We start from the raw sequence: 14,226 nt of genomic DNA on the forward strand, positions 1-14,226 counted from the left end.
GCCTTCTTCCACCTTAGAAATGTTGCGAAATTACGAAATAGTTTATGTGTTGCAGACACAGAAAAGCTTATTCATGCATTTGTGACCTCACGGCTTGACTATTGTAATGCTCTACTTAGTGGTTGTCCTGTATCATCGATAAACAAACTACAGTTAGTTCAGAATGCAGCTGCCAGAGTTCTTACTAGGTCAAGAAAATACGATCACATAACCCCAGTTTTATCATCGCTTCACTGGCTACCCATTAAGTATCGCAGTGATTTTAAAATTATTTTAATTACTTACAAAGCCCTGAACGGTTTAGCACCTACTTACTTAACCGAGCTTTTATCACGTTACAACCCATCACGCTCGCTGAGATCTCAAAACTTAGGACTTTTGACAATACCTAGAATAACAAAATCCACCAAAGGTGGACGAGCTTTCTCATACGTAGCACCTAAACTCTGGAATAGCCTTCCTGATACTATTCGAGGGTCAGACACACTCTCCCAATTTAAATCTAGATTAAAGACACATCTTTTCAGCCAAGCTTTCACTTAATGCATAGTTAATGAACAGCAGCTACGCTAATTATTCTCTTTATTCTCTTTCCGCCTCTGCCTCGGGATGCCCATCCCGAGGTAGGAAGAAGTTCCACCATGTCCAGACGACCAACAGATGCCCATCCCCAATTTGAGATTACACCAGATACAGCTGCAGACTGACTGACCATCCCAGCTCCATCTAAGGCAATTCCACCAGCTGCCAAGAGAAATATGACCATCGGACCATCCCAGCTCAGACCACTACATCCCCAACCAAGAGCAAAGACGGACTATTTGTCTTATTAATGCTGAAGTTACAATATTTGGTATTAAATGCTAAACTAAAATCACATGTCACCAGTCTGAGTGCAGCTATGACACGTCAGAGGGGATCTGGCCCTCCCGGTTGAGCCTGGTTTCTCCCGAGGTTTTTTTCTCCATTAATCAATCATTGGAGTTTGGGTTCCTCACCACAGCAGGGCAGTGTTGGCCTGCTCACCGGGAGACTGCATTCATTCATTTATTTATTTATTTATTTAGAAATTAGATGTTATTTATTAGAATGAACTTACTCGTTGTATAAATACCATGCACTGTGCTGTGTTTTAACTTTTCTGTTTTTCCTGTTTGCCCCTGTAAAGCTGCTTTGAAACAATACACATTGTGAAAAGCGCTATATAAATAAACTTGAATTGAATTGAATTTCCCCGTGTCCTCCATAAGACTCCAGGACGCCCACCCCCCCTCCGCGGTTATTGGTTGGTGCTAGATCGCACCTTCCGGGAGGGGAGAGTATTGTCACATTCCCGTTTGTCCCTTGCTTGTCTTCACCTGTTCCTCGTTATTAGTTGATCCCCAGCACCTGTTGATCCCTCGTTCTCTGTTGTATTTAAGTTCTCCCCTTTGTTGTATTCCTTGTCCAGTATTGTTAATGTTGAGTGGTGTTGTGTGTTTCCCGCATTACACTGTGGATAAAGTGTTTTTTCTGCTCATTTCCTCGTCTGGTCTCTTTCCTGCACGAACCCGTGACAACGTTAATATGGATGAGCCACGTCCAGTTGGTCGAGGTGGTGGTGTGGCAACAATCTTTAGAGACTATCTTACCGTAACTCGGAGAACAGAGCATAAATTAAAATCATTTGAAGAACCTACGTTGAACATATTTGTTCCAAACAAAAGTAAAAAAACATTGCTTTCTCTTATACATTGGTAACTGTGTATAGACCCCCTGGGTCATACACTAATTTTCTGAAAGAGTTTGCGGACTTCTTATCCAACCTATTGGTTAACGTCAATAAAGTACTGATTGACGAAGATTTTAATATCCACATAGATAGCGCTAACGATGCATTAGCAGTGGCATTTATAGAGCTACTACACTCTTTTGGTGTAACACAAAACATCGATAGACCCACTCATCAGCTTAATCATACACTTGACTTGATTATATCTCATGGAGTCGATCTACTCAATATCGATATTATACCTCAAAGCAACGATGAGAACTTGCTAGATCTGACTACTTTAATAACTTAAGTTTTTATAAGTTTAAGTGTTTATTCCCAATAATTACAGACTCGCTCGATGACATGACCAGCAACAGGGGCACTGTTTTCTCTAATACATTAGAAGCGATAGCATCTATAACGTCAATAAAAAATTAAAGAGAAGATCATAGCACCATGGTACAATAGCACCACTCGCGCCCTAAAAAGAGAAACGCGTAAACTGGTGCGCAAATGGAAACAAACCCAATAAGAGGTCTTTAAAATTACATGGAAAGAGAGTGCTTGGACTTGGACCCCAATGAACTTGGAAGCTATAGACCGATTTCAAATCTCCCGTACTTGTCTAAAATACTAAAAAAAGTAGTGTCCACCAGTTGTGCTCTTTTCTACAAAATAATGAAACACACAAAAAGGTTCAGTCTGGCAGTAGACCCCATCATAGCACTGAAACTGCGCTTGTAATTTAAAATTACAAATTACCTTCTTATTGCATCAGATAAAGGTAACATCTCACTCCTAGTCCTGCTTTAACCTAAGTGCTGCTTTCGATACTGTAGTACTGTAGTATGTAGTATGGCTAAAATGGTTCAGATTTTACTTATACCGATATCAATATGTCTTTTAAACAGGGAATCATCAAATCCAACGCAAGTAAACTATGGATCACCTCAGGGATAGGTTTTAGGACCCTTGCTTTTCTCCATATACATGCTGGCCTTGGCAACAATATTAGAAAACATGGAATTAGCTTCCACTGTTATGCAGATGATACTCAACTATATATATCTCATCAATACCACATGATTCCTTCCAAACTGGCAGAGTGCATCAAAAGATATAAAACATAAGATGAATAGTAATTTCCTTCTTTTAAACTCTAACAAAACAGGAACAGAAGAGACTCCATTTATTTATTTATAAGACATTATTTATTAGAATGATCATGCTTGTTCTATAAACACCATGCACTGTGCTGTGTTTTACCTTTGTGTTTTTCTGTTTTTTCTGTTTCTTGTTTGCTCCTCTAAAGCTGCTATGTAACAATGCGCATTGTGAAAAGCGCTTTATAAATAAACTTGAATTGAATAATCCTGACAAATCGGACAAACAGACAGAGTTGCTAATGTCTTACAGTGACAGCTGTTAGTGTGGGGTCACTGGGTTGCCTCAGGGATCGGTGCTTGGACCGATGCTTTTTTCCATCTACATGACGTCCTTGGGACCCATCAAACGGGCACATGGCTTCTCGTATCACTGTTATGCTGACGACACCCAGATCTACATCTCGTTTCACCTTGATGATACCACTGTAGCAGCTTGCATCACAGCATGCCTCGAGGACATCTCAGCTTGGATGAAATCGCATCACCTCCAGCTGAACCCTGCCAAGAGAGAACCACCTGTGTTTCCCACACACCCCATGGTGCAACACGATCTCACCATCCATCTTGGCAATACCACAATCACTCCTTCCAAAACAGACATTAGAAAGGTTAAATCCTATCTCACTGAGTATGCGGCACAACTCCTTGTCCAGGCCAGGTGATTTCAAGGTTGGACAACTGCAATGCTTTCCATGCTGGTTTTCCCTCAAATGCTATCAAACAACTCCAGCTGGTTCAGAACGCAGCAGCACGCCTCTTCTTCGAACAGCCTAAAAGGGCTCATGTGACACCCCCTTTCATCTCTCTCCACTGGCTACCGGTCGAAGCCCATATCAGATTCAGGTCACTAATACTTGCCTACAGGACTATCACTCGATCTGCACCAGCTTACTTTCACACCTGCATTCCTACACCCCATCAAGATCCCTGAGTTCATCAATTCAGCGCCGTCTTGTATTGCCTTCCCATAAGGTTTCACTGATTCATTTCATATAACGCTGACCATGATTGGTCCTTCAAAATGTCCTGATGGGCCATTCCCAAGATCGCTGGAGAATAATAGATGTTTTTCATAAGCTTACTGCTTTAGACGATTGTCTTTTCACTCCTTTCTTATTGAAAATGCCATATGTTTTAATAAAAAATAAACATACATTAAAAAATATCATTTTGTGGGACATTTGTATGTTTGCATTAATGCATATCATTTATCCTACTGTTAAATTGTCCAATACTGTAGCAAATTGCCTAATCACATTTGTATAATAATATAACATTTTATTATTAAAATCACTCATTTAAAAAATGAATCTGAAGAGGCGGGCCCAAAATTTTGTCTTACATACCCCCCTAGAAACTGTTAATTTCGCCCCTGGTAAGGATATAGCCCATTTTTAACAGGAACTCGGTTTGAGGGAAATCTGAGGTAACTGTCTTTGACAGCATAGAGACAATGCTTTCCTCTGCTCCTGTTTTAGACTTTTATTACAGCCCACAATTGTGTCTACGGGTGCGAGCAGTTTTGGGCTGGGTGCTACGTTGCTGCAAATTCACACTAACAAGACACTTCAAGTTGCATTCTGCTCCAAAATCCCTCACAGCTGCTGAGGAGAAGTACTACCAAGTAAAGAAGGAATGTTGCGGTGTGGACATGTGAGCGGAATGCCTGTTATCGGCTGGTTCTGGATGACTGATTAACACTTATGATTTGAATGAAATGTCTGCCATTGCTCCGGGTGCGGTTGAACATTAAAAGAGTACATGTTCCAGGCAAATCGCTTGTGGTGGCAGATACGTTGTCATATAATCCCTTGGCAGGACTTCAGGTTTCTGATACGGAGGAGATAGTGCAACTTTACACAGAAGCTGTGATTCATGCAATGCAATGTTAGAGCCCAAGTTAAATGTCATCCTTGAGTTTACATCCACCGACCCTATTGTCCAGGGGAAACTGCTTCTACATTGTGACAGAATTGTAATTCCCAGAGCACTATGACAGGAGATCCTCAGAGGATCTTAATGTGCATTTTGCCCAAGTGTACAGACCTGCCAAGAGGAAAAAGCCGCTTATAGCCACTTCCCCAGTCCCTGGCACACAGTCGGAACAGATGTGTGTGAACAAGGTGTTAAAAACTGTCCTGTGGTTGTAGATTTGTATTCTAGAGACATTGAAAAAGTTCATTTACACAACACCAGTAGCAACCGTGTAAAATCACCACCCTAACGGGGATGTTTATGAGATGGAGGATTCCAAGAGAGCTATTTTAAGTGGCATAGACTTTGCAGACTTTTGCTGGGGTGTTCATCACATTACCAGCAGCACCCATTACCCACATTCGAATGGGGCAGCTCAGTGGGCTGGAGGCACAGCTTAAACAATGTACTTCAGCCTGACCCTTACTTGGCTCTCCTGAGTTACAGAGCCACTCTGTCGGTGATACTGGGGTAAGCCCCGCTCAGCTAATGTTGGGACGCCAAATTCGCACTACACTGCAAGTCCTGGACAAAAATTTGCAACCACATCACCCCTTAACAGGTTTCTAAAAAAGATACACTTTCAAAATCTTTGACAAATTGACATTAAATCTACATGCTTTTTCACTTGAATCCAGGTTATAATTTTTTCCTGAAGTTAAATTATTGTGGGCATGTTAAAAAATATATTATAATAATAAATAAAAAAAACGGAACTCTGAACAAATTTTTTATTATACTGCCCAAAACGAATACATGAATGCAACAGTGTCCAAATCGCAAACAAAATAATGTTTTCCTTGGTTATTTTTAAAATTTTGATATTATCATTCTGATATTTTTTGCTTATATTAAACAATTTTGAATACATGCGCTATTTCTTTAACTCTCTCAGTGTATGTGCTGATTGATTTTCTCTCTGAAAAGTTTTTTACCTGCTGCATCTACGACGTGTGCAGCAGAGCCGTCCCTTCTACATTAACAGAGTTCCCATGGGTGTTTCGACAATGAGTCACAGACGTTTAAACGAGCAAATGTCCGTTTTTTTCAACACACGCACTGTCTATGGACATGTCTCACTGTTGTGTGATTGGAAGCGACACTTTCATCCCCGAGTTTGATGGGCATGAAAGTTGTATCACATGCTTGAGGCTCGAGCACGCTCAGGTTGCAATTTTTGACCTGATATGTTCTGCTGTGAGAACATGTCGATTAAGATGTTGCGATCATGGCTGGCAATTAGAGATGCACGGATAAGCTAAAATGTCACCCGCATCCGCACCTTCAAATAAATTATCCACTCACCACCTGGCCGCACGTATAATTTTCTCTGATATACAGTTGTGTTCAAAATTATTCAACCCCCAATGCTGTAAATGGTTTTAGGGAATTTAGTGTACATTTGTAATTGTATTCAGAATGAAATCCTACAAGGACTTCTTAAAGAACCATATGCAACTAAAATGACATCAATTAGTTTTGTAATACAGTAGTAAATGTTTCTTTTGTGAATTCTTCATTGACATAATTATTCAACCCCTTAAAGACTACCACTCTGAAGAACAGAGGTTCAATGAAGTGTTTTCAATCAGGTATTGAAAACACCTGTGGATATCAGGGAGCAGCAATAAAGCCTAATAAGCACCAATTAGGCAGCTTTAAAATGACTGTGATACTCAGCTCCTTCTAGACATTTACTGGTGTGGTTACAAACATGGTGAGGTCAAGAGAATGGTCCAGGAAGACAAGAGAACAGGTGATTACTCTTCACAGGAAGGGCAATGGCTATAAGAAGATTGCAAAGATGTTAAACATACCAAGAGACACCATAGGAAGCATTATTCGCAAATTCAAGGCAAAGGGCACTGTTGAAACGCTACCAAGTCATGGCAGAAAGAAGATGCTGACTTCGACTGCTGTGCGCTACCTGAAGCGTAGAGTGGAGAAAAGTCCCTGTGTGACTGCTGAGGAACTGAGAAAAGATTTGTCAGATGTGGGTACTGAAGTTTCTGCTCAGACAATATGGCGCACCCTGCGTAATGAAGGCCTCCATGCCAGAACTCCCAGGCGCATCCCCTTGCTGTCCCCAAAGAATAAGAAGAGTCGACTGCAGTATTCCAAAAGTCATGTGGACAAACCACAGAAGTTTTGGGATAGTGTTCTGTGGACTGATGAAACAAAATTAGAACTGTTTGGGCCCATGGATCAACGCTATGTTTGGAGGAGGAAGAACAAGGCCTATGAAGAAAAGAACACCTTGCCTACTGTGAAGCATGGCGGGGGGTCAATCATGCTTTGGGGCTGTTTTGCTTCTGCAGGTACTGGGAAGCTTCAGCGTGTGCAAGGTACCATGAATTCTCTTCAGTACCAGGAGATATTGGATGACAATGTGATGCAGTCCGTGACAAACCTGAGGCTTGGAAGACGTTGGACCTTTCAACAGGACAATGATCACAAGCATACCTCCAAGTCCACTAGAGCATGGTTGCAGATTAAAGGCTGGAACATTTTGAAGTGGCCATCGCAGTCACCAGACTTAAATCCGATTGAGAACCTCTGGTGGGACTTAAAGAAAGCAGTTGCAGTGCGCAAGCCTAAGAATGTGACTGAACTGGAGGCTTTTGCCCATGATGAATGGGCGAAGATACCCGTAGATCGCTGCAAGACACTTGTGTCAAGCTATGCTTCACGTTTAAAAGCTGTTATAACTGTAAAAGGATGTTGTACTAAGTACTAAGATTGAATGTCACTTGGGGGTTGATAAAACTGATAATGATGTTGTAAACTAGTTCGTTTCAGACTTGAAGAAAGGAGTCGGGGTCGGCGTGGCTGGGAAAGCAGTAAGACTTTTTCTTTTTACTTCCGGGTTTCATACACTTCCGATTCTTAAATAAACTGCTTCTATGGTTCACAACAAACAGAGATTCTTTCTTGCTTCTTTGGCCACGTCTTGGCTCCTGCGCTCCAACTTTCCCAGCCGCTCTCTATCGCCTCTCTGCCGACCCGTCGGTTCCTTTTGAAGCGTCTCCTCGCCAATTACTATAACAAGAAGCAGGTGATTTCACTAAGTGGTTGATCTGCCTACTTACCGTCTTTCTCCCAACTCTCTCTCTCCCCGCAGACCGTGCTGAACCACGCCCACCTCTCCACAGATGTGAGCTCAGAAAATACATTTGTGGTTATTTCATTATAAATGTTATGTTATATTTGTCTGACCTACACGTGCCTCTTTGATTTAATTGTAAGCAGGATGACTGATTGATCATAACTAATGTCAAACCGACCGAAACAATCAATTTCAGTGGGGGTTGAATAATTTTGAACACAACTGTAGATATCCGCACCGGACCCGATCGTCACTTTAATTACCCAGTAAACTTTCTAGCACTGTCTTTGATATGTCGACATCCCCCGGGTGGAATGTGCTGTTGCAATGTATCTGTTCCCACAGACTGCTGCCACCTGAAGGGGTCGACCTTGGCTCCCTTCCAAGGTATTTAAGTTATCCTCGACTCTTGTGTCGAAGGCTTACACTGCTGCGGGTCTGGCAGCCTCCGCCCTCAATGACATGGTCATCTTGCAGGTCGACCAGGACTTGAAAGATCTGGACAATGGGAAGACCGACCCAGCACTGATGCAGGAGTTCCGCACAGCTACAGACCATGCGCTACAGGCGACAAAGCACACTGCGAGTGCTTTGGGTCGGACGATTTTTACTCTCATGGTCCAGGAAAGACATCATCTGCACACGTCGGCAGCAATCAAAGAAGACTGCTTTTTCTTACAGTATAGTGTCCCCGTTACTATACTTGGGCATTACGCCTCACAAAGATCCAAGGGTGAGCACCCCCTGCTGGTCTCACTAATGCTTCAAGCAGCAACATATTTTTTCCCTGGATGTCTTCCATCCAGGCACTGACCAGGCTCAACCCTGCGTAGCTCCAGTGGGCAACCAGTCTTGGGCTACAGGGTGACATTTCTGCCGGCAAGTTTAGATAGATAATCTGCATCCGATAACCTTGTTAAATACTGATTATACAATGTTTACACACAGACTTAAAAGGGATATAAATAAGACAATTAACTAATCTCAATCAGGTTTTCTCCATTCATAATACTATAAGATTGATTATGGATATATTGGACAATAGCGAATGGATAGAGCATGACAGTATTATTTTATTTCTAGACCTCAAAAGTGCATTTGATATGTTAGAGTACTCTTTTTCTACCAGAGATGGGAACAAGTCACATATGGCCAAGTCCAAGCAAGTCTCAAGTCTTAACTATCAAGTCTCGAGTCAAGTCTCGAGTCACAGTTTAGACAAATCAAGCAAGTCAAGTCAAGTCAAGGGTTCACCCTAAGCAAGTCAAGTCAAGTCCTGATAAGTTTCAAGTCAAGTCAAGTCGCAGTACTAAAATAAACAGAGGTTAATTTTTTAGATACATGTTTATTTTTGCACAGAAAAGATGAACTTATATACATACATTATGTATCTTATTCACATTTCTATATATGAATTATATGCATATCTGTGCAACATTAATATCTGAAAATAAAAGTGTTGCTTACACAAAAGAAATCCAGTCTGAAATGTATAATAAAATCTAATTCAATTTAATTGCAACGTCTACACAGAAATGGAAATACTTGTATCTGAGAGAATGCATTTATAAAGGCTATGAAGCTTATAAACTAAGAATTGTGATTGAAAACTTGACTATTGTATGTTTTAAGTATATGATGCTGTAATACTTGTGCTGTCCATTAATGTGAACAGTAGGCCTATAGGGAATTTGCATCTATTGATGGGAATCCCGGATCATTTTATTGACTTCGGTATTGAATCTTGTTTATCAAAATGAACGAATCATTTTCATTTCGGTAGAATATAAATAAAATGTATGTTAATATAGCCCAGTGATGAAGTTATGATGCTTAATCGTCATCTCTGCGGTGGACACGCAGTATGCACGTTTCATACGTAATATATAATCTGAGAATATTTGTTTTCTATTTGAACTGGTTTCATTATTTTACAGCACAAAACATTTTGCTGTTATTGTGAGTATAAAAAATTTTTAGACATTTAACAGATTCGAACTATGAAATTATTCTCGTCAGTATGACCGAAAAGTTTTTAAAGAGTTTTTTTAAGTTCAAGTGATCTCACCGGCGCGTCCATGTTAGCCAGTCATGCAGTATATAAGAGAGCTGCTATTCAGTTTCCACACGCAGTCAACACAAACACTTGAACATGCGCACATTTAATATAGACATTCGCCTACATGTAATACAGAGAAGCCCTTCTTTATTTTAAGATGATTTTAATGTTTTAAGAACATAACAATTCGGGCTACGCCATTATAGCCAGATTCCCCAATTCATCACCTTATGAGATGAGATGTAGGCCTACCAGTGATGATCGATTATCACTTTTCTAATGATAAAAAAAAACCAAAGCAAAATTATGACAAACAGAAACGATTAATTCATTATATTAGTAATCGTTTTATTACACTGACTATAAAGAAATTACTTTGTAACCTTTCCTTGTGGTTCTTATAATGTCGGATGAAATTCGACGTTGTGGTTGTCGCGTCAGAAATCCTCGCGTTGCATGCTCTGCATCTGGCAAATAATTTTTTATTTTCACGGTCCAGTTCAAAGTCCTTATAGCCAAACGTGACTGTGGAGCTCGACTGTTGTCCGCCATTGTAACGGCCACAACTGTTTCAAGCCGCCAGGCGCATGCGCAGTTTCCTCTCTATCGTAACTGCTCTACAGTAATTGGCTGTTTCACCTTGTTTGGCGCGGTTTGAGTTGAGCAGCATTAAAGGCACAGGCGCTGTAGTGCTGCCGAGTCACAATAATTATTTTAGGTAATTTCATTACTTTACAAAGTTCAAGTCATTGTCGAGTCTTCCATTTAAAGTCAAGTCAAGTCTCAAGTCACCTGCTCTCAAGTCAAAGTCAAGTCAAGTCATTTTCTTACTTCAATCAAGCAAGTCGCAAGTCCTGAAAATTGTGACTCGAGTCAGACTCGAGTCAAGTCATGTGACTCGAGTCCCCCACCTCTGTTTTCTACTCTTCTCATTCCTGTTAAAAACTCCATAAAATATTTAGGTATTATAACTACATGAAATTCAGAGAGATTGAGATTGTTACAGAACATCCAAGGAACCACTGACAGAGGTGTATACCAAGCAAACCTTATAACTGATTAACGGAAAGAAAGAACTTGTAACGTAAAGATTACATTTAAGAACCGACAAGGGATACAAGAATATATGAAAAGTTTGGGTGTTGAGGGAATCGCTGACAGCTGTGGTGATATTCGACGAGACACAGGTGCTTGAGCATGGAGGATCATGGATAATGAAGTTCAAGGGGAAACACGGGGAGAGACAGAGGGAAACTGTGACAAAGATGCATGGAAATTAAGTTCCTAGAAAAATTAAAAAGGGTCAAAATAACTGTCACAACAATTGGATAGAAACAGACTCTTCTATTTTTGGTAGAATATAGCTAACACACAGTTACTGTCAATCGTCAAATATCCAATATGCTGCATTAGCCCCTTCTTCATACATCTATAAATTAATTAAACATTCTTTGTGGAACTTTGTGGAACTGAAGTTGTCTACATTTCATCAACAAGTTTTGCAATATGAAACTTTACCCTGCATAACTCCTCAATATGGAATAACACGCATATTCTCCATAGAATCACTCTATTATGGAGATTGAAAAATCTGGTCTTTGAAGGATCTTTTTGATGTTGCTGGAGAGTTGATGGATTTTAATGCTATTACTCTTAAACATGGTTTTACTTGCCATCCAAAACTGTTTTTCACAGTTATTTCAGCCATCTCATCTTGACTTCAAATCATTATAAAAAGTTATTTCTTATATAGTCATATTACGCCGATTCTCCCCCAAAATACCTTGGATCAGTTGAGTTTCAAAGTAAGAAATGTAATTAGCAAAAATTGTATATTCCCTTTTAGGTCCTTTAGAAATAATTTGGATATTTTCTTGAACAATAGAATGCTTAAAAATAGTATAACCGCTTATTAAAAAGGACCAGTTCATCGTAAAGTAAAAAAAAAAAGTTTAAGATTTTATGTATGTACCCAGCTGGATTAGATTTAATTTTAAAACAATCAAATTTAAAAAAATAATATGCTTATTTTCTTATACTAGTGCCTTCTGGGAAAATTTGCAATTATGGTTAAAGGAGAAATAGGTGGTTGAATTGAGTCTGTCTTTTATAGAAACTATGAAGAAGGTGGTCAAAAACGCTTATTAATTAATAATTTGCTTTAATTATCAAAATATTTTATTCATAAATGCAGATTTTTAAAATCACCCCGCTTGTAGTATTTTAAAATGATTGAAGACCATCCTTCAAAACACTATCAAAAACAAAGAAACAGGTTTATTCGGGATTCTGACACGCAGATAGAGCGGTTTGAAATGGATAAAGGGGCCTTTAAAGCAACTCTTTCTCTGTTTTAGTGTACACATCTTTAGGCTGTCAAAGTGTAACTGTAACCCTTGCCTTTCTGGGTAGGCTGCTCTCTTGTGTATGGATCTTGCCTTGTAAATGAACTGTTTCTCCTGTGGATTAACCTTGCTCTAACGGGTCCTTACTATTACAGGACACTCGCATTGATTTTGTTCTTGCTGTGACTCCCCATAGCCTATTTTTGCCTGAGCGCTCAAACATTTTAGTTTTTTGCCCTATAACCTTGCCACTTCGATGGGGGTATTGACCATATTTGTGAATTATCACATTTGTCTTGTAATAAAGCCTTGAGTACCCTGCTCGTGACTCCATACTCGTTCACAACCACGTCTAGGACTTAACCAGCCAATAGCATCACAGGTCAATGTTGATATGTAATGGCTTTTCAAACTAAGCAAAAACAAGCAATCATCCCAGAAAACTTAATAAAAAATAATCTAATCATCAACAACAGCTGCGTTTGAAGAACCAAACTAGCATGATAATTATAAGCGCGATGATTTCATCTTGGATGTGTCATTTTAGCTGGGCTGTAATAAACAATGTACAAAGAATGGGCCCCGCAGGATCACAAAGGACAACTTCAAAACAAAAGACATGAAAACAATGCACTACACTGTTACATTACACAGAGAGCCCGTCTTTCAAAGCAGCTTGAGCATTTGAGGTTTCAGTGCATGTATTAACTAATTAATAAAAGATAGCTTATTTAAAAGCCCTAAAAATTATACTGGAATGCGTCTTTTGGCTTACTTGCAATCACATCTCTCATTCTGTAGGTAATTTAATAAATTAAGATAGAAATTATAATATTTAAAACTTTGAAGTCCAAAATATGTGGGAGATATTAATGGAATGGTGCAATAGCTTTATAAAAGAAAGACTCTTACCCCAATTGCCATAGATATGATGTTTTTTCTTGATGCTTCCTCAGCCGCATTTGAAAGTTGATTTCTGTCATTTGACTGTCCATCAGTAATTACAACCAAGATTTTTTTTGCTGATTGTCTTGCTTCTCCGAATATTTTTATCCTGTCCATTTGACGAGACAATTTATTACTATAATATGGTCATTAACACTGTAGTATAAATATCAATTCTCACTATTAACTAGTTTCTTACATGCCTATTATTAGCATATTGGTTGTTTATTAGTACTTATAAAGCACTTATTCTGCATGACCATATTTTACATTCCTAATCCTTCCAAATATCTAAACCTGACTAACTATTAAAAACTTGTATTTAATTGTTTGTTTATAGTTTATTTATACAGTATGGTATTGAATATAAACATGAACAATAACAAGGTTGATTTAAAATTCTGAGAAAGGGGATATTACATGAACTAGCAGTATTCGTTTAGAAGATGGTTTCAATACTGCAAATTAAGGTCATATTCCCTTGATCTGAATAGTATAAATAAGCTTGTTTAAACAGAACAAACACTAAATATAATATTGACCTTTTGTGTTCATACTTACAATTGACACACAAAAAAGAAATATACAGTATATCTGCCTTTCTGTCTGTCTCTCAATGTCGACCATAGTATGGGGTTTGAACTTGAGAATGTATCATCTCTGATTTTTATTTCAAATGGCCTCTGAACATGTCTCCACCCCATACATGTGGGTATAAAGTAAGATGACGTGCCCATTCATTCAGCTTTTGCTCTTTGGAACCTGGCATAGCGTTTATTGTGTGAGTGTCAAGCAAATTTATCGTCTCTGACGTGTTCCTAGAAGAGCTGTCTCCTCAACCCTGAACATTTATCTCCGAGGCCTTCTGGACTCTCGGA

At 39.3% G+C, this 14,226-nt stretch overlaps 1 protein-coding gene across 2 annotated transcripts in view; it reads right to left on the bottom strand.

Annotated features, from left to right (window-relative positions):
- Nucleotides 1-14,226, bottom strand: part of LOC130439476 (integrin alpha-M-like) — an 81,532-nt gene that overhangs the window by 31,293 nt on the left and 36,013 nt on the right. For both annotated transcript variants that reach the window (XM_056772103.1, XM_056772104.1), the window contains exon 8: nucleotides 13,316-13,457. In XM_056772103.1, the coding sequence (XP_056628081.1) occupies nucleotides 13,316-13,457 (142 nt within the window). The remainder of the gene's footprint in view (nucleotides 1-13,315; nucleotides 13,458-14,226) is intronic.

Source organism: Triplophysa dalaica, chromosome 17 (assembly GCF_015846415.1).
Source record: "Triplophysa dalaica isolate WHDGS20190420 chromosome 17, ASM1584641v1, whole genome shotgun sequence".
Taxonomy (NCBI): Eukaryota; Metazoa; Chordata; class Actinopteri; order Cypriniformes; family Nemacheilidae; genus Triplophysa; species Triplophysa dalaica.